Source organism: Tasmannia lanceolata, unplaced genomic scaffold (genome assembly GCF_043159265.1).
Source record: "Tasmannia lanceolata isolate RefF3 unplaced genomic scaffold, GAP_Taslan_0.1 ptg000008l, whole genome shotgun sequence".
Lineage (NCBI taxonomy): Eukaryota > Viridiplantae > Streptophyta > Magnoliopsida > Canellales > Winteraceae > Tasmannia > Tasmannia lanceolata.
In genome coordinates, this window is record NW_027518685.1 from 28,952,467 (window position 1) to 28,978,847 (window position 26,381).

At 39.7% G+C, this 26,381-nt stretch overlaps 1 protein-coding gene and 1 pseudogene across 1 annotated transcript; one reads left to right on the forward strand and one right to left on the reverse strand.

Moving 5' to 3' along the window:
* Positions 1-1,211: 1,211 nt before the first annotated feature.
* LOC143885089 (TatD related DNase) lies at positions 1,212-21,249 on the forward strand. Its single transcript, XM_077389062.1, has 13 exons — positions 1,212-1,339; positions 1,435-1,455; positions 1,567-1,667; positions 1,770-1,827; positions 1,940-1,983; positions 2,063-2,143; positions 9,130-9,200; positions 9,335-9,445; positions 12,446-12,528; positions 14,074-14,290; positions 18,748-18,831; positions 19,618-19,734; positions 20,830-21,249. Exons 1-12 carry the CDS (start codon positions 1,312-1,314, stop codon positions 19,685-19,687), a joined length of 969 nt encoding a protein of 322 aa, XP_077245177.1. The 5' UTR covers positions 1,212-1,311; the 3' UTR covers positions 19,688-19,734; positions 20,830-21,249.
* Positions 21,248-24,915, reverse strand: LOC143882862 (dnaJ protein homolog 2-like; annotated as a pseudogene).
* Between the last annotated feature and the right edge of the window lie 1,466 nt (positions 24,916-26,381).

A 26,381-nucleotide genomic window follows, 5' to 3' on the forward strand; every position in this document is an offset into this window, starting at 1 on the left:
CACATTCCCACAAGTACATAATAACTACATCACAACAACCCCATAAACAACATACTTATATTCACATATCATGCATTAAGAGATTACCCTAGAACCGGATTCCCTTAATCTATTGCTCAAATTCAAGAAAGCACATAACAACAATAACTAACACCCACAACCCTAAAACACATTCCCACGAGTACATAATAACTACATTACAACTGCCCCATAAACACCATAATTATATGCACATATCATGCATTAAGAGATCACCCTTGAATCCAATTCCTTTCATCTATTGTTCAAATCAATGTAAGCACATAACATCAAAAATAATAAAAGCAAAAGAAAATTAACTATAGCACAACAAAATCGCTACGCGAGAACATAGCATACATGCAAATGCAAGTGTTGATTTGTTATGTGCCTAATTGGGGACGAAACATAAATAAACAAAGGAAAAAGATTAAAAAAGAAGAAGAAGAGGGGAAGGGTTGATTGGAGGCAATTCCTAAAACAAAGTTTCTATTTTAGTTGCAAATTCTCCACACTTTCATTAAAATACAACTCCTTAAATATGAACACAAAGGTGTGCCACATCACCAACCCATTTACCCACTTCATGACACATAAAAAAAAGAGTAACTAAAACCCACAAATCTAAAACGCAGAACGCTACAATAACTACGTTGTAACAACCATGGTTTAAAATTTCGACTGAAATCCGAAATTTCGGTTTTCGGTGGGGACCCAAACCGGTATTTGGCGAAATAAAATATTTCGCCATTTACCAAATTTCAGCTGAAATTTCTAGAAAATGCATTTTTTATTAAAAAAAAAAATATATACAAATTTTCGGCCGAAATTTCGGTTTTCCCAATGTCCGAAACGGTTACCGAAACCGAAATTTTAAACCATGCTTATAACAACACAATATAAAGTACCATAGCATGTACTTATAATGTTTAGATTCAGGTATGGGCCCACATTATTTGGATGATCCAAAGCGTTCATTTGATAGGTCCTGATATAGATAGGGTGTGCCCAAAAAATCAGCTCCATCGGATCATCCTAACCCTTCAATCTATGGACGGACCTTCAGCTAAGGGGGCAAACCTTAAACAAAACGAAACTAGTGGGGATGTCTTTGTCACTCTTTAAACTACAGGGGTTGAAGTGGATGTGTCATAAGCTAGAGGGGTGAAAATGTAATTATCCCTTTTAATTTATTTATTTATTTTCGAGGGCTTTTATTTTCGTTTTCTTCCCGACTACCAGATCAGCTCCGAGTAGCAAGTTACCTGGTGATACCTTTTTCCACACCTTCCCATGGCGTCCTCGTCTCTCCGGATGATAGGCAAGTTACTCACTCTACACTATCCTCCCCAATTAAACAAACCTCTTTCTTATACTCTCCTCCCCTCTTCTAACTTTCTCTCTTCTCATCCCCAGATATTGCCGTCAATTTCACCGGTCAGTCATTCTAACAAACACTTTTATTTCTTCTATTCCAAAAATTCTAGGATTTCCTTTTCTTCATTTATTTTCCTTTCTCCTTCTTCAACCCTCTACCAAACGACTCAGATAGCATGTTCAAAGGGATTTACAACGGCAGGCAATGCCACGTGGCTGATATCCCCGCCGTTCTTACAAGAGCATGGACTGCCGGAGTCGACCGGATTATCGTCAGTTTCTCTTCATATCCCATCCTTATCTGCATCTGCATCTGCATCTGAATTTGCATTTTGTGTTATCTCTCTCTTTTTTCTTTTTTTTTTCTGGACAAGGTTACGGGCGGGTCACTCGAAGAATCGAAGGAAGCCCTCGCCATTGCAGAAACAGATGGTTTGCCTATCTGCATTTCTCTTTTTACTCTTATTCTTTTTTTTTGTGGTCTTATAAAGATGTACTAATTGTTTGTTCTTCTTCTTGGTTCTTTGCTGATTGTGTTGTGGAGGGCGGCTTTTCTGTACCGTTGGCGTGCACCCTACTAGATGCAAGGTGGTTTTTTGATTGATTTGTCATTATTAGGATTGGATGTTGGAGGTGTTTCTATTCATTGCTTTGATTATTCTTTCAGGAATTTGAAGAGAGTGGGAGCCCAGAGGGACACTTTCAGGCCCTCTTGTCATTGGCCAAAGAGGGAGTTGAGAAAGGAAAGGTTATGCTTTTTCTTCTTGATTACCAATGCTACATTTTAGTTGCTTGATATGTAGTTCATTATTTCGAACCAATTGCTATTGTTTTCTATCCCTGTTAGTGTTAACTGTTGCTCAATGTTTGAAAATCGAAAATTTACTCTTAATCAGAACATGGCGTATGTCTTTACTCATGTTGGGTTTGAGTTTGAAAAAACAAAGCATATGCTGATGGCCATTCTTTTGGGGTTTTTTTTAGTACTTGATCAAGTTTTCTTGGGTTTAAAACTAACCAGCTTTCCTTAATTCAGGTTGAGCTGGATCGGTTAAAATTTCTTTATACTTTTTAAGCAATTGATCAAAACTCTATGTGTTGGTGTCCATGCAGCAGATGCATACACAAACTAAGCAACATCCATCTGATTTGGCTTCTGTTTTTTGTCTTCCTCATTCTTTGCTTTAGAGAAACTCAACATCTTCCAATCTTTGGATCCATTCTGTTTTTTTTTATGAGTAAGCTGGGGTTAGGCAGGACCCCCACCAGAACTTTGGATCCATTCTTGTCTGGCCTTTAGCTGTGATTGCTGAACATAGACACTTAATGACAGCTTGTAGTGCCTATTAGTATTAAATGGTCCCAAGGACATTAGAGACTTCCTACCTGTTAGCTTGGTGAGTATTTTATTCTCTGTTCTTTGTTCTCTTTCATAAGTCTCCATTGTTTCTCAAATATCCATTGTCTTCTCTGTTCAATTTCATAAATCTCTTCCTACTGTCCTCTCTATTTCCCTCTTAATTCATTACCACCAAATACTTGTATTCTTTTCCTTTCTTAATCTTCTCCCCCTTTCAAAGTCCTTGAATCCTTTCTTGTTGCTTACGACCTATTTTTTCCTTGCCATTCTTCAAGGGATTAAAGTTTAGAAATTCCAATATTCATTTATTTGCTGACTTGCACCTCACTAACTTTAGGTGCATGTCAGCGAGTTTTTCAAAAGAGGACTCAAATTCGCTTGCCCTTCAATAAAATCCAAGCTTGTTGAAAATGTCTCACAGTAGCATTATTTTATTTTTTTTGAAAATGGTAGCCAATATATTGAAAGAGGACTGAGTTGGTAAAATACAACGAGAAAGGCTAAAGAAAAAGAAGATACAAGGTATGATATAAATCAAGGGGGAGAGAAAGTCATAAAGTGCCAAGGAATCTTTAGAGACCCCTTCTCTAGCTAAGCTGTCTGCTACCGAATTTGCAGAACGCCGAACATATTGGAACACCATTAGTGAAGACTTTAACCAATCGCACATTTCCTTGAACAGTCTGTCAAAACGCTACAGGTGTTCCGTAGTTTTGTTTAATCAACGAGTCACATTTAAAGAGTCACCTTCAATTATGACGTTGGATAGGCCATCTCTCTTCAGAAGTTGTAAACCTTGGTAAGCTGCACGCACCTCAGCTTCTGATGCATCCGCTATTCCAATAGGGCCCCAAACGCCCATAGAACCTCCCCAAGATCATTTCTCAAAACTCCATTTACGCCAATCGGGCCAAGTTTTCCAAAGCTAGAGCCATCAAAGTTGAGTTTCAGGTAACCAGATGGAGGGGGGACCCATTCTTGCAGTGTCTTAACTCTCCTCTTAGCATTTGCACATACTTCTCTCCAATCTTCCCATAATCCATAAGCAGATACAAACTTGAAACTTGGGAGGCCTTTGCCCAAGCGATCGTCAATGCAATGACTTTAACGAAGATGTAAGCCGATGGTTTAGAAGTCCCGCCAAAGACTCTAGCGTTTCTTTCCTTCCATAGACCCACAAGGTTGCCAGAAAAGATATATTCCATAGAGTCCTTCCTCTCTTCTTCCAAGGAACAAATTGCCTTTCTTGAAAAAGATCCATTAGCTTTGCAGGGAATACCCAATGAATACCAAACCTACGTAGAATTTTGCACCATACCTCTCTAGCCACCTTGCAATGTAAAAGTAAACGGTCCACAGATTCCCCTGCCTCTATGCATAGCGGGCAATGGTCTATAATAAGAATCTTCCTTTTTCGCAGAAAATCCACTGTCTGAATTCTTTCAAGAGTAGCCGCCCAACCGAAAATGCTTACTTTTTGAGGGGCATGGAAGGTCTTACAGTAGCACTATATCACCAAAAAACTCATCAAAAGAAACCAAATATTCCCCCTATGATTTTCATCCCCTTTTTATCTCCATACGACTCTCAGGCCTTTTTCTTCTTTCATTCCTTTAGCCAACTTCTTTTTCCTTTTGCAATACACCATATTTTCTCCATCTTCCAATCACCATCTATCTTTCTTCTTTCTCTCCAAATTTCTTTCTATATCTACATCAATTTTACTTTTTCCTTCCTTTTCTAGCACACCTTTTCCCTTTCTTTCACAACTTGTCACCATTAAAGTCCGCAACATTTTTTTTCTCTGAAAAGGACAGATTCTTCCCATTGATTGTGTTCAAGGCATCTTTGATCGTCTTCACGATTTCACCACTTGAATACATTTACAAGAATGAGAAGGTGAGGAAAAGAAGATGACTTGGGAGAAAAACACAAAATTCAATTATGGACAACTAATGATTAGTTAGACACTGCGTGGATAAACTCACTCTCGCACTAGTGATTCTTGCTTAATTTTTTGATTTGTCTACCAAGTGAGAAGTTCGGAAGACTACATGATACATGCGTGCAAGAATTAGTGGTACACATGATGAAACTTCCTTCCAAACTTGAAAATTGCAATAAAGGTTCTTCTACTTGTTATGATTATCATAATAAAGATCAAGGTCTCCTTTGATGCATGGAAGCAGTTGATCAAAGAGCCCTTTGATGCATGCCATTAGTTTGTTGATGCATGCAACAATCTTTATGAGAGTTTTTGGGCTGGTTGATGGAGAGGAGAGGGATCATTTTGAGAGGTTTTTGGTGATGTTATGAGACGTTTTCCGCACCTTTTGTGCGGCAATACTGCTTTAGGAGTTGTGCATCTTCACCGTCCCTAGGGTGTCAAAGAAGGATCGGTGGGTGGAAAGATCGACCTTAGTGTCAATGGAATAAGGTCTAGTCCATTGATCATTCAAATGTGGTGGATCTCCTTCAAAGTTGGCACTTTACTCCATGGCAAGAGAAAGGGAGAATTTTATGGAGAGTGGCTCTTGTGGCCATCATCTGGGTGATATGGAAGGAAAGAAACGCTAGAATATTTAGAGACATATCAAAGAGTCTGCTCATCATGTACACCAAGGTGATAGCGCTAACTATTTCATGGGTGAAAGTTCTACCTCATTTCAGGTTCACCTCATATTCAGATGAGCAGAGATATTGGTCCGAGGATTGTAATGCTAGGGGCACCCCCAGATGGTCTCCCCAAGATCTTGTAAAGCTAAAGCTCAATTTTGATGGATCATGCTTTGGTAATTCAGGGATGGACGGCATGGGAGGCTTACTCAGGGATGAGAATGGTGCGACCAGGGGCAGTACCAATTGGATTCACGGATTCCAAAGAAGCAAAAATAAGAGCAGTGCTCCAAGGCCTCATATTGGTGGACAACAGAGGTGTATCTAGGTCAATTGTGGAAGGTGATTCTCTAAATGTCATAAGATGTCTGGAGGGTAGCCATCCTTACCCATGGAGATTTGCACAATTCTGCGAAGAGATCATGGACAAAGTGTTGGATAATGATATCTAGGGCGAGAGGAAGGTACGATGATGCGGCAAGACCGCGTGGATGGAAGCTCCATATGTTTTCCTGGTGGCATCACTCACTTTTTTTAGCTGGCAAAATTTGAATCCCTCCTCCCCCAAGGCTAAGACTTGATCAACACCAATCATACATTGTTGTTAGCGAGGGTAGGTATGTTGGTAGGCAGGCCTTTGTGCCCATTGAGTCCACCAGTGCGTCAGGTTAGTTATGTTTTCTCCGCTTTCAATTGTCTTGCCTCCTCAAGAGCATGGTCGCCTTCATTTGAGTATGTTGCCCCCCACCCTCCTTGACCTGCTATGACCAGTTGTCAACAAGTTCAACAGAACCAAAGCAGATCCAATGGTGCATCTCTACAGCTCATTCCTCAATCATTATTAATGGGGGGCAAGTGGGCCATTTTGGTGCCTCCAAGGGTCTTCAGTAGGGTGACCCTCTGTCCCCATTCTTGTTTACTTCAACTACAGAAAACATTAGCTATATATTTTCTAATGCAGTGAGAGGGAACCCTCTATGGTCTGGAGTCTTGCCTTGCGCGCGCGTGTGTGTGTGAGCGCGGGATGGGGGGGGGGGGGTGGGTGGGGTGTGTGTGTCATGTTATCTGGCACCTCTAGTATGTGTATGACATCATAATCGTATCCCAGGCTTTGCCCTTCCAAGCTCTGAAAATCAAGGCCCTTATTACTATCATTGAAGGAATCACATGTCAAAGAACTAACAAACACAAATCTTACATCCGTGTCATTAATGTCAATAATTTGATGGCTGAGGGCTTTGCTTCCTTATTGAATTTTATGACTGCCTCCCTTTTGCTAAAATATCTGTCTTCCTCTCAAGAGAGGTAATCTGACTCCCCACGGCTGGGATCTGGCGGTGGAAAGGATTGAATCTAAGCTCTAAGGGTGTAAAAAAGTATTTATTCCTGGAGAATTACTCTTCTTAAAGCCTTGCTCTTTGTTAAAGTATCAGAGCCAAAGGTCTCGAGTTCAAACCTCCTGGATAACAAAAATCCACATGCAATGGTCGGCCCAAAGTGGGACCACATGTGCCACGTGTTTGCCAAGTGGGCCACACGTGCGGGGGAGTGTTAAAGTATAAAAGATAAATAACTCCTTTCTCCAACAGCTTGGAGTGTTAAACTCAGACCATTGCATGTGGATTTTTGCTATCCAGGAGGTTTGAACCAAGGTTGCCGGGGCGGGAATCGAAAGTGAGATTCGAAAGCGGGAATCGAAAGTGAGATTCGAAAGCGGGAATCGAAGGCTCCTGGGATGGTTGGAAGCGGGAATCGTGGGTTTGCTAGAGATTCGTCGGGGATTCGCCGGGGGTTGCTGGGGAATTGGGATTCGCTGGGGATTCACTGGGAATCGGGGTTCCTATAAAGTGGGAATCGGGGTTTCCATAAATTGGGAATCGGGGTTCCGACGGAATCGATTCGGGATTCTCCAGAATCGGGGAATCGAATCGAATCACGATTCCGATTCGCGATTCGGGGAATCGCGAATCCCCACCCTCAGGTACGAATCCTGCTTCCCTGGTTTGAACTCGAGACCTTTGGCTCTGATACTTTAACACTCCCCCGCACGTGTGGCCCACTTGGCAAACACGTGGCACATGTGATCCCACTTTGGGCCGACCATCGCATGTGGATTTTTGCTACCCAGGAAGTTTGAACTCGAGACCTTTGGCTTTGATACCATGTTAACTTACCCACTTCTTCAAAGCTTAAGCTGTTGGAGAAAGGCGTTATTTATCTTTTATACTTTAACACTCTTGAACATCCAGACCTAATTTATGTCTATGTTTTGGATCCCAACTTCTGTTGTAGATCGGATCGGGCGACTCCATCGCACTTTCCTATGGAATGATGATGTCATCATCTTTAGGAAATTGCATTTGATAAATAGGAAGCAGGTGTGTATGCCCAAGCCAGAGACTTCAATTGGGTTTTTGTCATTGTTTGATGATTAATGAGTTAAGATTAAAGCTAGGGTTAAGTTTGTTTGAGTTGATGTTTGTATATGTTTTTAATCATTAAATAATAAAATAGCAAAGACATTTTTTTTGAGTTCTGATTTTGTATTTGGGTTTTTCCCAAGGTTATTATGGCCATTCTTTGGGGTGTTCTCTACGCTGTCAAAGACTTTAATTTGGTTCTTGTCATTGTTTGATAATTAGTGAATGGTTAAGATTAAACCCAAGGTAAAGCTTATTTGAGTTGATATTTGTAAATGTTTTTCATTATCAAATAAAATAGCAACGCCATTTTTTGAGTTTTGATTTTGTGTTGGATTCAAGGAGAATCCTATGGCCATTCTTCGGAAGTGTCCTCTTCGGATTTTTTCCCCATTGTGGTTCTAGTTCATTTTTCTTTACATTAGGGACCCAGATAGTTTCCGAAATCTGTTTGTCTAAAATAATCAATTAGGAATTTATGAGTTGGTTATGAGAAACAGAAATATGCCTATGAGGTCGACGAAAATAGTAGGGGATCTATCATTCTAGAGAAGCCCATGCCATCTTTATGGATTTTCACTTTTCACAGTTCTTGTTGAGCTTGGACTTTTTCAAGAGTAATGATACAGCATTCCACTAGCCCATTGTTATAGCTGTAATGGAAGTTGTGGAATGGTTCTCTTTTGCAGCAATATTGACAAAGCATTTATGAGATGAACTCTCATGTCCGATTCTGGTTTGAATTCTTTTGCACACATTGGAGCACTCATAGTTTCAACATGGAATATTTTCCCTCTACAACTTCAGTTTCGATAAATGCCATGGTCTTCGCTGTCGGTCATGTTGGCACACGATATTGAAAAAGGGAATGTCTTTAGACTTCTTTTGATTGCTTGTCTTAGGAATTGGTGAGGAAAGCACATATAATATTATGCTTGGACTCCGTTTGAGTATGTCTTATCATTTATATGATATAAGATGGATTAAGATTGCTGCATCGCTAGATTTCAGCAGTTACTCCTGGCACCCGGCATAACAAATGTAAGACTCGACTTTCATGCTGGAATGGAAAAACCATTGGTACATAATGGCTTACAAGTATGGAACCTGTTTAAGTGGAACACTATTATAAGGATAGAGTTTATTTCTTTGTGTTCTACTTTACATGTAACCTGTTTAAGTGCTACACTATTATAAGCTTAGAATTTAGTTCTCAGTGTTCTTCGTATGTAAAGGTGGTTGTGCCAATCTTCCTGAGTCAAATCTCTTCGGAATTTGTTACTGCTTTTGGTCGTATTTCTATTTGTGGAAACTAAGACTCAGACTTCTGCAATCTAGGTGGTGGCAATTGGTGAATGTGGATTAGACTATGATAGGCTTCACTTTTGTCCATCTGAGATTCAGAAAAAGTATGTTCAGAACTTATCTACTGAAGTTTATGAGGATGAAATTGCTCATTTACATTGCTTTTGGTGGGGGCAGATTTTCGTTTACTGCATGTTTCTCTGCTAATTATTCCATCTCTGTCTTCTATCTATCTTAGGTATTTTGAGAAGCAGTTTGAATTAGCAGAGGCTGTAAAGCTACCTATGTTTCTGCACATGCGTGCTGCTGCTGAAGATTTCTACTCAATTTTAGTGCAAAATAGGGATCGGTGAGTATGTTAGGCTGAGATGGCATAATCATATGCTGCTGGTTCTTTCTGAAACTTTACCTATTTGTTTCCTACTATTTTGCTTAATTAACAACTCACCAAGTCAAATCAAATCAGTAAAATCTTCAAGAGGCAAGCTGAATATTCTGTACAAAGTAGCCAGCAGTCACGAGAAATGTACAATTTAGATCAGGAACTTGGAAAACCTCTGTTACAACTCAGAAAAATTGAAAAACTCAAGGAAACTTCCATCAAGCTTTCTTGAGAGTTAAAATGAACCATTTGACCAACTTATTTGAGTTGGCTTACTCAATTGAGCCAACTAGACTTGAGAGGCAAGAGCAGTTCGATTCCGTGCTTTTATCCGGTCTTTAATGTCCACTTTATAGTGTTCACCTGTCAGTCTTCTGACCTGTGATGGATTTTTTGTTGTTGTTATATATATGTACTATTTATATATTCCGTACCCAAATTATCCTACATTTTTTGTGTTTGTACCTTAAACCCATTTCATACAGAGTAAGTCCAGGATCAGTCCATACTGCCTCTGTAACGACCCGATTTCCGACGAGTCGCTACGAGCAAAAGAAAGCAAAAATCATGTAACTATTTTTTTTTTTTATACAAGCATCAACCACGATAGAATCTTATTACAACTGAAAGATGTCTTATCATAACAAAGTATTGATAGACATGGTAAATGACGCAAGGCGTCAAAATGTAAAAACTCAGGAACAAACTCTCTGATCACACAGTCCCTTATCCCATGGTTCCTTCATTTGCAACTGCTCTGCCATCTAATGCCTCAACCCCTGTGGTGGAGGAATCAACGTCAAAGCAGGGTCATCCAAAGACCGAGCAGAGTAAAAGAGACAATATAAACAGTGCATACAATATAATCCACATTTTCAATAATGTCTAGAAGCAATATAATAAAGATTACAATGCCCATGGCAATGACAATAATTTCAATGTATGCTATGCATGCAACAATTATGAGACAGCACATTCCCCAGGTACATCCGGCTTTTCCCCCATTTATTTTTCTGTCAGTTCTTTTCTGACTTTTTCATTTTCTTTTATTTTTTTCTGCCGGTGTCCTTGCCGCACGGCTACCCACTACCCCTGTCTGAAGGTAGTGACGTTATGGACTTGGATTACGGTCTCGCATTTGCCGAGCCGGGGATACTATCCCTCGGGGATACTTTCCCTTTTTGGTTGGTTTGCCAACGAAAGGCAGTACACGCTTCTCGCGTTGGCCTTTGGACCTTAGGTCCCAGGATGATTCCACCACACCCTTATGTTCCCCTTCACTCTCCCCCATGTATGCAACATGTATGCAATTACTTACCTTTGCCTTTCTTCCTGCATTCATTTCAATTCATTTGATTCCAGCATTCATTTCAATTCATTTGATTCCAGGCAAGCGAGTATAAATTCACTAAGCAGGTATTTATCAGGCAATTTATAAGCAGAGCTACATTGCATAGACAATTATATTGAATACCATTACAAGACAAGGTCTAGCTGTCACCTGCCTTTTTGATTTCTGAGTGAAGATAGTAACCGAAAAGTCCCAACAAGAATAGGAATGATTAACCTGTAAATAATTCTAAGTTTTATCAAATTCATGTCCTTTCTGTCCAGTATGCACTATTTATGTGGGCCCCGCATGTTACTCATTCATGTGGGCCCCGCATGTTACTCATTCATGTGGGCCCCGCATGTTACTATTCATGTGGGCCCCGCATGTTACTCATTCATGTGGGCCCCGCATGTTACTCATTCATGTGGGCCCCGCATGTTACTATTCATGTGGGCCCCGCATGTTACTCATTCATGTGGGCCCCGCATGTTACTCATTCATGTGGGCCCCGCATGTTACTATTCATGTGGGCCACCATTCTTTGGCTACTATGCTCAGCAGTTCGCCTTTCTTTGCCTTTCTTTCCTTACAGTTTACTTTACGGTTACTATGCGAGCATTTCACCGTTCAAATATGATGATAAAGTTTGCATAATCGATAGCGAGTTATCGCCTCATATGCACGCTTTATCCATAGGTGGTAGAACCAACCATATCACCGATATTTCACTGTGTAAATAAATAACTATTGACAGACTTACCTTCTCCTCTCTCAGATTTCCTTTTCCTTCTCCTCTCTCAGATTTCCTTTTCCTTCTTCTCTCTGATTTCCTTTTCCTTCTTCTCTCTCAGATTTCCTTTTCCTTCTCCTCTCTCAGATTTCTTTTTCCTTTTTCTTCTTCTTCTCTTCCTCTCTCTTTCTCTTTTTTTTTTCCTTCTCCTCGTCTGCGAGCCTCTATTTATAGCCTTAACCTGAATTATTATATTATTATTTTATTTATTATTTTATTTGCATGAATAGTAACTTGAATTATTATATTATTAGTTTATTTGCTTGAATAGTAACTTGAATTATTGTGTGGGACTTACTTGTTGTGGGACCTACTGTTGGTAGGACCCGCTGATGTGGGACCCGCTTGTGTGGGACCTACTTGTGTGGGGCCCGCTGATGTGGGACCTGCTGGTGTGGGGCCCGCTGATGTGGGACCTACTGATGGTGGGACCCGTTTGTAAATAGTACTCGGTGGGTCCTACTGTGAATAGTAGTTTTGAATAGTACTTATAAATAGTAATTATGAATAGTAATTCTGCATAGTAATATTGCATAGTGACTATTGTGAATAGTAATTGTGAATAGTGACTATTGGAAATTTTTAACATATATATATATTTATTCCGTTTTTGTTGACATCTGGGGTGGTGGCTTAGTGGTAGGAAGCCGTTTAATCTTAGCTTAGACTTGGGTTCGAATCGTGTACGCCCCATTATGCCAGATGTCCTCATGCCCGATTAACTTGGGGAAAATGAGTAATGGCCGATGATTACCCACCTATGAGGCCATTTTTAAGCCTCAAAGGATCTACTCTGTTCAGATTATATAGCATGTTGATGTGGATGAATTCTACTTGTTGACAGGTTTATTGCTGGGGTTGCCCATTCATTTACCGGTAGTGCAGAAGATCGTGACAAACTCTTACAATTCGATAATCTGTTTATAGGTGAGAATACTCATCTGCGATGCACTTTTACATTTTTCTTTCATCTTTGTCAAATTTTGAAGCCTATGTAGAACTAAATTTGTTAATCCTTTACAAACATACATACATTAACAGTGAGAATGTCTTAAGTAATAGAAAATGGGATGTCTGAAGAGACGATTTTCAAGATTGTTGTTTACTACCATTGCTCTTTTCTTTTCCAAGCTGCAAAGAGTTTGGGAAGACATCATGATAGTTCCTTCCTATGCTATGCATCGCACTTTGAAATGTACCGGCTGGGTGATTATACCGGACAATAACATATGGGTCATGTTCAGGTCATGATTCCAATCTACTGCACACTGAAAGACTACCCGCCCTGATGCCTTTGAGCCGCCATGTTCTTTTGCTTAGTTATTATCCATTGTCATTATTTCAAATCACTCACTGTGTTACGTATCATTCAGGATTTTACTTCCCAGCAATTACATTCGAAGTGACCCTATTGGAATGACCCACATGCTCTGATGTAGTTGGGGCTTTGGCCATTGGTCTACTAACCGGACCACATCTTCATATGAGTCATCAATAATGGGATGCTGCTAACACAAAGTTTCCAATCCTTATAAGAGGGTAGCATCCTATTCTAAAGTCATACCTGGTTCCAATTTAAGAGAGTCCTAATCAAATTGTCTTCTTGAAAAAGTCATCCAAGGTAAGCTCCCTGAAACTAGGTTTTCTTTTGCACTGCGATGACTATCCCCTTCTTATCGGTTGACCCACAATGGGTAGCATCCTATTCTAAAGTCATACTACCCTGGTTCCAATTTAAGAGAGTCCTAATCAAATTGTCTTCTTGAAAAAGTCATCCGAGGTAAGCTCCCTGAAACTAGGTTTTCTTTTGCACTCCGATGACTATCCCCTTCTTATCGGTTGACTCATAATGGATGGACTTTTTAGCTCATCTAGCTAATAGATTGACTCTCCTCTCCCGTAAACCTTCTCTTCCTGCACTATCTACTTCTCACCTTTGACTTGCCTATTACTTCCCTATAGTACTTTTCCCAATCAAGAATGTATTATCCATTGATAATTGAGTTCTTCAACATGTCTCAGTTGCATATGGCAACACACTACCTTTGGTGTTAAATTGCATATTTTGCACAAACTGAAACAATTGAATGAGGATTGTGGAGCTGTTACCTGCTTTTCCTTAATTCATGTGTAACAAACTGGTAGTTTCTCATGGTATCAGAGCAAAGGTCCTGAGTTCAAACCTCCCTAGTATAAAGAACTCTACGTGTAATAACTAACCAAAAAAGAGGGGCCACATGTGCCGCGTGAAGGACAAAGAAAGGCCACACGTGAGGAGGAGTTTTAAAGTATAAAAGATTAAATAACGCCTTCTCCATCAGCTTAAGCGTTTGGAGTAACTGGTAGTTTCACAACTTTGATTATATTTTGGAAGGATTTCTCTTTTTATATATTCTTCCCATTTGATTTTCCCTGGAGATGCCAGGTGACAGGTTTTTGATTTGTATCTTTTTTTTGTGTGCTGATGAACAGGTGTAAATGGTTGCTCTTTAAAGACAGCTGAGAATCTTGAAGTTGTAAGAGGCATTCCTGTCGATAGAATGATGATAGAAACAGACTCACCATATTGTGAAATCAAGAATACTCATTCAGGAATTAATTTTGTGAAATCCACTTGGTCTTCTAAGAAGAAAGAGAAGTATGACCGGGACTGCACTGTTAAAGGTCGCAATGAACCATGTTTTGTTAGGTAACTTCCATTGTTTTCCCATTGTTCTACCTTCTATGGCATATTCAGACCAGTGTATGACTATTTTGGATCTGCTTGAAGGTGAATCTGGATTATTTTCATGATCTCTGATTGCTTTCATGCATCGGTGTTGTTGCTGTGATCGACTTCATTGCCTCATGTTCTTTTTACTGTTCACAGGAGATGCTGCCAGTTTTTCGTGGAGATAGAAAAATCTCAACAATCTTTTGCTTCTTTTTATCAAAAGAATTCATGTACATATATAAGTTTTCGGAAATAATCAACTCAGTAAAGAAGGAACAAGGATAATAATAGAAGAGTAAATATATGAGGTGAAGGAAGAGAGAAAGTGGGAGAAGGGAAGGAAGTCGTGGGATTAAATTCATACCCAACGACCTCTAATGATCTATACAAGTTCAACTCTACCCATCTTCTTCCACTTCATACAATACAATATCTAAAGCAATAATAGGTTGTGAGTTATGTTTTGGTCCAATTCATTACCAAGTGGATTATTGACAAAAGTTTCTAAAACGTAAAGATTGCATGAGCTACAACTTGCCATAACACTTTGCTCTTCCTTCTATTCCAAGTGATAACAAAACTTAACGTGTCTTCAATATTGTTCACATGGGTCTTCGAGTCTAAGTGTTCATCTTCAAGCTCTCGCTTGAGGAATAATTAGTGTTGACTGCCCCTCTGTTACTCAAATTGGTTGTTGAATCAATAAAAAGCTTGCTGCATCAATCATTAGCTCCCCCAATTCGACTCAGTTTTACCTTGGATTGGTTCTTGTCCAAGTATTTTTTGAAGACTGCTTCGAAGACACTTGTTTTATTTGTTTTTGTAGTACCTATTGACTATACTTATTGACTAGAATCAAGCAATTTTCCGTTCTTATTAATTTAGTTTCTGATATGGCCAATTTTTACTGATTTAGATTTTTTTACGTTGTTACAGCAAATATTGGAGTGCAATGTTGTTTGTTCAAACTTACCTTCTTTAATAGCTTAGACCAGATCTAGTTCTTCCTCGTTCAAGCCATGAGTCTTTTTGCTTCTGTCCAAGACATTTTTGGTATTCATTGGGTTAATTCTTGTTTCAATCTGGACCTTTAGAGGATAACATGGTCAATACATGTGAGATCTACTCCTTGTACAGGACCGAACATGCATCGAGTCTAGCAACTGAAAATTGAATGAACAAGCAGATCTTTATGGACAAAAATGCTACATGAATGCAGTGCCAGGCAAGAAACTACAGAAACATCTAAAGATTGACAAAATGCATATATTCATGATAACATTTCTCAAATATGCCTCCCACACACCCTTGATTAAAAATCTTATGGATCGGCCTGGTTGCAATGCAAGCAAGCAAAAGAAAGTCCTAGGGTTAGCTTGGTCATTTCCAGATCCAGCTGCTTACTTTGTGAGGGTTTTACTTTCCTTCAGCTTTTATGAGAAATTTGGTTCTAAAATTTCTGTTTTGGGGCCTAAAAATGTCTTTTATTGTGTTTAAGATTATGTAAGGGGCATTTTAGGTAATTAGCATCTCTTAAGCTATGTTAAAGTATAAAAGATAAATAACGCCCTTTCTCCAACAGCTTAAGCTTTTGGAGAAGTTGGTTAGTTAACATGGTATCAGGGCCAAAGGTCTCGAGTTCAAACCTCCCGGATAGCAAAAATCCACATGCGATGGTCGGCCCAAAGTGAGGCCACATGTGCCACGTGTTTGCCAAGTGGGCCACACGTGCGGGGGAGTGTTAAAGTATAAAAGATAAATAACGCCTTTCTCCAACAGCTTAAGCTTTTGGAGAAGTTGGTTGGTTAACAAGCTATAAGAGGGGGCAAAGGAGAAAAAGGAAGGGACTGTTTTTTTTTTTTTTGTTTTGAAGATTTTCACTCTATTTCCTTTGGGCCGTAGCACGTTCCAAGTTAGAGTTTAAATATTGAGAGAGTTGATTTTGAGGATTGAACCCTCCAGCAGTTTCCAATCCCTCACTGCATGTTTACAACAGAGGACATCAATATGCCGAAGTTGGAGTTGCTAGCCTGTTGGACAGCAAGTGTTCTTGGAGCAAAAGTACTTATTTGCTTTCTTAGTGAATGTTGTGATACTACTCTATGAGACAAATTCTAGCTTTTTTCATCTATAATTTGCCAATACCATTTTGAGGATGCATCAAGTTGAGAGCAATTTATTTTCTTGCAATCCTATATATTTTACTGAACTCATTGTTTTCTTTGGCTTTATTTTCCAATATCGTTTTCGACGTAAAAAGAATTATATTTATTGAAAAAAACAGAATAACATTCATAAATCCAAGTGAAAAAACAGCTAATAATAGGTGTTTGGTTCTTGGTGTTAGGGATGTGATACCCTATTGGCTTTGTATCTTTGCCTTTGTTTCTTTATTTTTCTTTTCTGTAATTTTTAGACCATCTTGGTTATTTTTATCAATGAATTGCTTTGCCATAAAAAAAAGAAAAGCGTTTGGTATACACAGCCAAGTTACAAAGAGCGGCAACCTGTTTCATAATTTTCCTCCAAGGATTTTACCACTCCGAGCTCTGATACCACTAGTTGGGACTCGAGTAGAACTCACCCTTAAAAGCTATCCGTTAAGGGGAGGTTGCGCAAGTCCTTATAAAGTCCATCCACATCTAGGAATCTTCCGATGTGGGATCTCTGCTTTCACGTGGAAACCCCAACAGTTCCAACTATCTCCTTTTATCTTTATATTGCTACTTTTTCATGCCCTTCATGTTGCGCATTTAGCTGCCAGTCCTTGGTCCGCTGAAGTGATAATGCTGTATGGATGAATAAGAGGGTGCCGATAGTTCTCTACTTTCCCTATACACAAGGTTTTAAATTTCGGTTTCGGTTTCGGTTGGCATCACTGCAGAAATGGAAACGTTTCAGTTTCATTTGGAAATTTCAGTGGAAATCTTGTAAAATCATGGAAACTTATGGAAATATGTGCAAATGATAGAATTTTAATATGAAACTTTAGAAAATGCTAGAACAAGTACAAATAAACACTTAGAAACCATCACATAAACAAGATCAAGGTTTTAAATTTCGGCCCAAATCCGAAATTTCGGATTTTGGTGAGGACCGAAATCGAAACGTTCCAAAACCGAAATTTACAATTTCGGCAGAATATTTGATAAAATATTAATTTTTTATTCCTTTAGAGAATTTCAGCCGAAATTACGAAATTTCAGGAGAAAAATATGGGATTTCGATTTCTTCTACCGAATTTCGACCGAAATTTTGGGATTTCGGCTGAAATTTTGGTTTTGATGAGGGCCAAAATTATAGCCGAACCGAAATTTAAAACCTTGAGCAAGATATCTGTTATTGGTGAAGCCTGATCTCAGTCTAATCTGGAAAGTACTGTACACTTTACCCTGACTGCGGCGGTCCCGCTCGTCGCTGAGTGGGCCGGGGGGTTGCAAGGGGGTGGGGGTTCGGGGGCGGTAGGCCCCGACACGAATTTTTTAAGGTATTTTTATATTGGGGGTAGTTTTGTACTTTCATGAATTAGGGTTTTTCTTTATTGTAACGCGTTTCTGAACGCCATATAAAAGGGATGTGATATCAGGAGACGCTACGAGAGGCGTGAGGGTTTGTAATCTTTTCTTCAGAATAGTGGAATCGTTGGCTTGTCGCTCTGCCGTGGACGTAGCCCATACCAAACTGGTTGGGTGAACCACGTAAATCTGTGTGTTTTGTGTGTGAATCTTTCGTTTATCATTGCATCGTTATTCTGCTGCGTTGTTAATTCCTAACAATATCCATCCATAATGGTTTGATAACATCGAGCACCTACTGACATGTGTCGTCGCGCGTGTCTGATAATTCAGTGCTTACCCACATTTCTATATGTAATTCTTATAAATATTTAAACATAATACATATACTATATTTCACTTGCAATTCATATAAATATTATTACGTAATACATAATGATATAGTATTTCATTAATGCACTTTCAATTTTGGTTTCAATATGTGTTTTGGTTTTGGTGGGAATAGAAACGAAAACATTTCGGTCGTCTGGTGTTGGATTCGGTGGAAATTTAAAACCATCCCTATAATGTTGTCCCATATATTATTGCCACTGTAGAGGGTGAGCCTTTGCGCAACGGGAAGGTTGCGCCATTGTGACCTGGTGGTCACAGGTTCAAGTCACGGAAACAGCCTCTCTGCAAAGCAGGGGTAAGGCTGCGTACATCTAGCCCTCCCCAGACCCCGCAATGGCGGAAGCCTCGTGCACTGGGCCGCCCTTGCCACTATAATGTTTCCTCGCTACCATGCCATTACTGTCCATATAATGTTGCCCTATGCATCTTACATAGTAAGATAGAAGTAACCTTAATTGATAACATCTCTAGCTTTATTGCTTGAATTGTTTTGATAAATTGAGATGATATGGTTGTTCTTTCCAGGCAAGTTCTTGAGGTAGTGGCTGGCTGTAAAGGAATCGGTGACACTGATCAATTGAGTAACACCTTATACCACAATACCTGCAGGTAATTTCCGTGGTGTCATTCAAGTTCTTCTAAATTCAGGCAACAAAACTGCTTTTAGCTCCAGAATGTTTTCTTTGCAATGGCTCTTGGAGGCTTTTGTACTCCTTTCCAAATTAGTTATAGGGATTTGCTAGGGACCATTGCAGAAGGCATTTCGTGGACCGGGTGTTGCATGACAGTGCAACCACCTCAGATGAATTAAATGAATTAGACAAAATCTGTTGAAAAGTGAGCCTTTGTGGCTGCTCTCTCATGCAACAGACCGCCTGCGAAATGCCTTCTATGATGGTTCCTAGCAAATCCCTTAGTTACATTATGTATGACAGATTGTTCCTCGGCACCCTCCTTGTTCCTGATTCTTCTTGATAGCAGGCACTGCCACTCTAATTCACTCAAACCCATTCCCACTTCATTCAACTAACTTGTGCTCAGATTCAGTTGCTTAAATCACAGTATTCTTTTTTAGCTTGTCAGGGTTACCTGATGCTATGGAGTGACCTTAACTCTGTAGACTATTTGTGCTTGATACTAGTGCTGACTGCTGACATAAGTTGTATGACTCCTTGTAGCATAGAAAGGGTCTTACCTTCAAGAAATTTGAAATCAGCGGCTAATTTGACTCAAGACATTTGTTCACAAGATTTTGAAGACCGACTCATTTAACTTTTTTTTTTCTTTTTTTTAAAATTCATAGCCGGGTACTGTGGGATCACTCTTGGCTTTTGTCACCTTTCATACTTTCCCTTCTTTCCACAGACTTGAATACAAATACTTTTGTGTGTGCAGGATTTTCTTTCCCCATGATTTGGACTCCGTGGCGGATACTCTTCTTGCAGGTGGTCATAATGCCCAGTGAATAGCCTTGCTGCTTATTTGCAGAGTCAGATGCAATCAACATTTGAGGTATGAACTCTTTTGAAGGACACTGTGAAACTGGCATATATTTATCGTGGAAGTCATCAACTGTTAACTCTTGCCTTTCCTTTTTTTTTTTTTGAAAGAATAGATGGTATGAAAAGCAACAATCTGTTCCTTTCACTGTGACTGCCCAGTTCAGTGAAGGGCAAATAATATGTATCTTGTTTTGTTTATTTCTCTACAATGGGTGAGGAAAATGCTGCCAGTTTTGGAAATTAAGGCTGCTATGCATATTCTTTTTTAATTTAGTGAATAATATGGTTTTGAAAAATCTAGTCATTAGGATACTCTTGGGTGATATTTTAAGCCACCAAAAGGAGATGCAAGATAAAAAAGAAAACTGGTCTACCTACTTTTTTTTTTTTTTCTTTTTCTGATGACGTAGGGTGTCGCCACCCCACTTTGTAGATTGGGACTAAGTCCCTCCGGATGCGCGCAATCACCCGTAAACCACGCGCATCGGGTAAGCCCAGGGGGATTCGAACTCTCGTCTCTGGGGAGCATACCCAAGACTTTAAGCCAAAGAGCCACACCTGTACGGGTTTTTGTCTACCTACTTAACCTCTCAACACATGAATTCAAGGTGTATGTGTTTGGCCTCATGATGAATGTGAGAATTTCCAAAACACTAGAGCACTGTATAACAATGTGAAAGGTTTGTTCAGAGATGTCTGGCCTAAGGAGAGAGAGAGAGAGAGAGAGAGAGAGAGAGAGAGAGAGACTCATTACACGAACAAATAAGAAAATCACCAGAGTCCATTCAGGGCTCTGTTGGATGTGGTGCAGCTGTTGGAGACTCTGCCGAAGTACTATGCCTCTGTCACGGTAGTTTTTCAATACTCAGATGTTAGCAAATAGTACTGCTCCCTATTACAGTGCAACATCTTATAATTGTCCTATCTCATGCCTGAATTTCCTTCGGTCATACCATTAAAATTGATATCCATTGAACCATACAAGTTCAAGCTTTCATTTGAAATGTTGTTATCTTAATGGCTTTTATTCCATTAACTTGAAACTTGAATAGTTTCCTTGTAGTAAGATGCTTACAGCCAATTTTCATGTCACACTTTGCTGCAGAAATGAACGGTGGACAAACCTCTGCTCCTTCCCACTATTGTTATGGAGGTTCACACAGTCATGCTAATATTCTACCACCACAGCATTTGATAAATTGCTATCTTGGTCATCGGAGCCATAGTTGCAGACTTCGGATTCAGAAATTATTCGGGTCGGCAAATGTTTGAAAAACTAGGAAAATATTTAGTAAGCGTTTGTAAAAAAATTCCAAAAAAATGCAGGTCTTTTGATTTGCAATATTTATGTAGGATACTGCGATAATTGCACCAAACCATCTTGTGTTTTATTATTTAAATGGCTGTCAAAAGTTATTACAGTTCTCAAAAGGCTCTCAGAAGCCAATTAAAACAGAAAAGACGAGCTGAGTTAGTGCAATTATTACAACATAGTGGTGCAAATATCAGTAGCCTATTATGACTTATTGCTGGGCACACTGTACACTTTGAGCACCACCGTGATGAGCATTGTCATCCTCATCATAGGCCTCCTGGGCCTGAGAGGCTTGTTTCCTCCTCATCTCCTCTATGTTCGCATCGTGTAGTATCGTCTCCTCGCACTCATCCAGCTCCATGTCTGTTAGCTGGGTCGACATCCTTCCAGGTAGCACACTCTCCAACCCCTTGCATTGCTCTGGGCTCAATGAATCTGAGATGTCCACAGTGAAATGTATGTACAGCTTCCCCCTCATAAATGGCCGTTGGTGCATGGGAATTCCTTCATCATTTATCGCCTTGAATTGTTCTGAAAAAGATACCCATCCACATACAATATATATAATATAACAGCAGATCAACAACAGGAAGAGTTCACAAACCAAACTGTTCTCAGTGAAAATTATCTTACCAGGCTAACGACTTCCCCAGGATCCGACTTGATCAGCAGTCGCCAGTTATCAAGGTGGGTCAATACAAACTGGAAGCCACAGAGTGCCTCAGTGAGTGACAATGTGTGTTCCACAAACAAATCATCACTCTTTCTCTTGAACTTGGGATGCTCTTTTTGTTGCAGCACAAACACAATGTCACCTGTCAGAGTATCTGGCTGCAAAATGTTAATGATTTTGCATTTTCAAAATCATGTATATTACATGTTTTAGTGTTTTGGAAAATGTTTTATCAAAAGCGTTTGGGAAAAAGAAAAAGTTTTCTTGGAAATATTTGCTTTTACAAAAGGATGTAGAAGTGTAGTTGAAAAAGATAGTTCCACATCGGATGAGAGAAAAGAAAGAGAAGGGCTTATAAAGCACTACCTTTTCTAACTCTTGTTGATTGCACATTGGGTTGAACCCATGGTTGGACCCGCGGGACGGTGCAACGCACCGTTCGCACACGCGCGCGCGCGGCGTGGGCAATGGGCTATAGGGCGCATAGTGGCGCTTTATTAGGCGCACTTTGCACTTTGCACTTTGCACTTTGCACTTTGCACTTTGCACTTTGCACTTTGCACTTTGCACTTTGCACGTCGCGAGGAGCGATTGGAGCCTTTAATTTTTCCAGATTTGATCTGCACCGTTGGATCAAGATGAAGATGGAGCGGTCGGATGGGTGGGTCAAATGGTTCGCAGGCCCATCAAGCCGAATGGTTCAGTTGGGTTGGGCTTCGGTTCGGGCCTAACGGTCCCCAACGGTCATGTGCCAAGGGGGTGCGATCCACACCATAGATGATTGATCTAACGATGACTGGGTTGGAAAGAGGATTTTACTCAAGCCAACAGTCACATCTAGGATCGATCAGGACCGTTCAATATCAATGGGTGCGATCTAACGGTCAGATTTCAAACATTCTGGAAAGGTGCCCTGTAGAGGTGTTTTTCACACTGAAAAGACACCAGATGGTCTATAAAAATGTGCAAACTTCAGTCATTTCAGATAGAAATCGAATTGGCAATTCTGATTGATTTTACACTCTCTTCTACACTCCTACAAAAATCCCCAAGTATTTCTACATACTGTTTTTCTTTTGTTTACTGTTCTAGATACTGTTTTTCTGCAGAAACAGAATCTAGAGAATTCTCTAAGGCTTGAAATTTCGGAAGGGCATTTCGGGTTTGATTCCGCTAGTGCTACGCGTCATCAAACATTAGTAGGGCTTCCCTACTAGGCTTCATTGTATCTTGGAGGCAATTCGCGGATCCCCTTTGCACACTACTAGTGGGGGCGAATCTTGTCTTAAGGAAAGTGATATCACGCCTTGAAGCAACAAGTTTCTGTTTTCTATCATCAACAGTACCCTCAACAAATTTTCCAACACAAAATACCCATCGAATCAATGGTCAGGGGCAAAGAAACCTTATTTATACAAAATCAAGGACTCTTCTTCTCGAGGGTCCAGGAAAAAAATAATAATATTGCCACTTCATCGGCTTCACCAGGGAAGGTAATCTTCTGACCATTCTGCATTCTACTTCCAGTACTTTCTTCTCCTGCACAGCCTTTTCACCTTTTCACTGTGGGCACATATCTTTGTCATTGATTGTTTCCTCAGTGCCCTTGCACTCATTGCAAGGATGCTGCATCTGCTGAATCATATAAGGCCCAAGGTGCCGAATCGAAACCTTCATGCCAGAACCTTGACACCCGGCACACATCATCGAAGCTCCTGATTTTGATCATTTTCCGCCCCCAATAAACACCATTTCATTAGAATCCCCATCCAGCCTAAATTGACGAGAGTAAAAAATATAGGAAAAGAAAACGATAACAGGAGTTGATCAAGAGTAAGTCACCCTTTGCACTTGGAACAGATAACATTTTGAGAGACTAAGGGGGGGTTAGTCGTGCGCAACTTCGGTGCACTACGTAGGACTCGGAGAATACCCCCTTAGTCGGAGAAGACTTTTCCCCTCCACTTTCAAGTGTAGCGGTAGTCGAGAGGGTGGGATTTTCACGTAAAGAGTCTCCTAAATTCCAGGCGCTTTACAAAAAAGGTGAGATGCAAATTCCGTTGAAAAGGGTGGAGCTTGAGAAAGCTAGTGGCTACGCTAGTGTGACATGTGAGTGTGACATGTGGCACCCCCACTATATTCTCTCCCATTCAACGTTTATATTTGCTTTTACTGGATTACTAAAAAACTGTTGGATAGCAATTGTTAGAGTTTTAATTAATTAAGACTCCTCCCAGATAAGTAATAAAGAGTTTGTGGTTGGCATGATAAGTAGGATTGATTTAATTGGTTGATCTTATCTACTCAACCGATCTACTTGATGCAAGATTTACTCTGTGCATTGCACGTGTTTGCAACTAGTTTCATATAATAATCGGAGAATTTATATGATGGGTGGCTGTGAACAAGGTTTAAAATTTCGGTTTCGGTACCGGTCTCAGACCCTGAAATTTTGAAATTTCGGTCGAAATCTAGTACAAAACCTGAAACCAATATTTTATTTGATATTAAATTTCGGTTGAAATTTCGGTGAAATATTAAATTAATATTAAAAAAACAGATTTTTTGGGTCAAATTTCGGAAAAACCGAAATTTCTACTGAAATTCCAAAATTTCGGCCGAAATGAAATACCGTTTCGGTTTTTATCGATTTCGGTGTCGGTCTCCATATGATGATCCAAACCATGGTTGTGAAAACACGTGAAGTCTGGAAAGTATGGTACGGCCCACTCCATATGATGATCCAAACCGTCCATCTGTTAGGCCAGAACTTAAATAGGTTGTGCCCCAAAAATCATTTCCATAGGATGATCCTAACCCTCCGATCTGTAGAAGATTCCATAAATGATTTTTAGGGCAGTTCTTATACAGATCGGAGGGTTAGGATCCTCTAGAAATGATTTTTGGGGCACAACCAATTTAAGTTCTGGTCTAATAGATGGATGGTTTGGATCATCATATGGAGTGGTCCGTACCATACTTTCCAGACTTCACGTGTTTTCACGGCCACCCATCATATAATTTCTCATATAATCAATATATGTGAGTAGAAATATTTCGACCCATTTTAGTGGGACCCAAAACTTGGAATCTTCGATCACTTTGAAATCCCTGCTGAAATCTCTGTTTGAGGAGTCACAAGCATTCCTAGAGTGACCAACAATCCCTTGGACTTTCCCAGAATCACCCGTAGTCCCAGGCATTCCAGAGTGACCAACAATCCCGCACGACTAACCCCTGTCCGAAGAGAAACCTTTAGAGGATGAATCATTGAATGACATCCTCTCCCCTCCTCTGCCTTCGGCCCTTACTGCTTCCACCACCTGGTCACCCAAAAAGGAAAATAAATCTTATATTTGGACGTTCCATAAATACTAGCTGGGTGGGGGGGAGCAGAGGGAACAATATTATAATGTTTCACATTTCTTTATCAGAGAGAAAATGCAACATTCCTCTTTTTTTTTTTTTTTTTTGAGAGAGAGATAACAGAAACTTTATTCCCAAAAAGAAGGAAGGGCTGGAAAATATCAAACGGGTCATGACCTCCTGCTCCTCCACCCATTCCTTCTCTAAATCTCTACACTTCTTCCAGCACCTTTTCACCTTTCTTTCTCTACACAAATGTCTACATAATTGTGTAGGCACAAATCATCCCTAAAATAGCTATCCACATTAAACAAGTAGTTATAGTCTTCACAAGTCTTTTAGGCAGCCAAACAACTATATAGAAATCCACAGGAGACCCTTGGATAAAGAACCCTAGAAACCATACAAGGACTTTTCAATTTTCAATACATCATAAGTGCCCTAGAACACTACAATGCTTCACTTATCAAGGGCCATTTATATCGATTTATCAAATTCCAACAATGATTTGCTCTCTATAGTATTTCGAACAGCCTGTAATATCAAAAAGAAAGAATGAGCTCTATGTTTCATAGTCTGCTTGCTCAAATAGATGCAAAACTTCATCGAATACAAACATAAATGATTGCTATTTTTCTTTTAAGTCGCCATAGGTGGGGAGCCCTTGTTAAAAGGGTTGTAATCCCCGGGAGAAATCGCTAAGCGCAGCGGAACTATAAATCGCGTAGAACAAAAATTTTCTCGTCAATTTCTCCCTTGAATCCAAGATCCTAGGGTCTAGATGATATGGTGGTGATTTAAATAAAACAAAATGTTAGAATTATTACCTTTGTGGCTATCTGCAATAATGGCCTTTGCTTGATCTACTCCTTAAACGGCCACGATCGATCTTATCGCGGACTCGCAAGTTGTACCGATAAATTCCTTCAAGTTGAGCGAAGGGAAGTTGAATAATTTTTATTCAATTGTGTACACTGATCATATCAGCACCTTTAGATGGGAAATATGAATTTTCTTGATAGAGCTTTAATGGTTTTTCCAAAAACTACAACTAGAAGTGAAGAAACTAGAAGAGAGAGAAGAGAGGAAAAACTTTGGACGTTCTCCAACGTTTTTCCCAGCCTAAAATCTGTAGAAAATGTTCTCATGTGTTTATATAGTTTTTGTTTTTCTCATTTAAAGTTTCCAATTAATTCTTCTTAAAACTAGCTAATTTAGAAAACTAGCTTTTTATCTTTTTCACTAAATAGAAACAAGATTTAATTGGAAATCTTTAGTACTAAATTAGATGTGTTTCCCACAA

What these genes read in the sequence shown, in the direction of transcription:
- LOC143885089 (XM_077389062.1), top strand. Translation starts at nt 1,312, where the DNA reads ATGGCGTCCTCGTCTCTCCGGATGATAG. An exon ending in TGCACCCTACTAGATGCAAG is followed by an intron (nt 1,984 to 2,062) that starts GTGGTTTTTTGA and finishes TTATTCTTTCAG; the next exon opens with GAATTTGAAGAGAGTGGGAG. An exon ending in ATTCGATAATCTGTTTATAG is followed by an intron (nt 12,529 to 14,073) that starts GTGAGAATACTC and finishes GCTGATGAACAG; the next exon opens with GTGTAAATGGTTGCTCTTTA.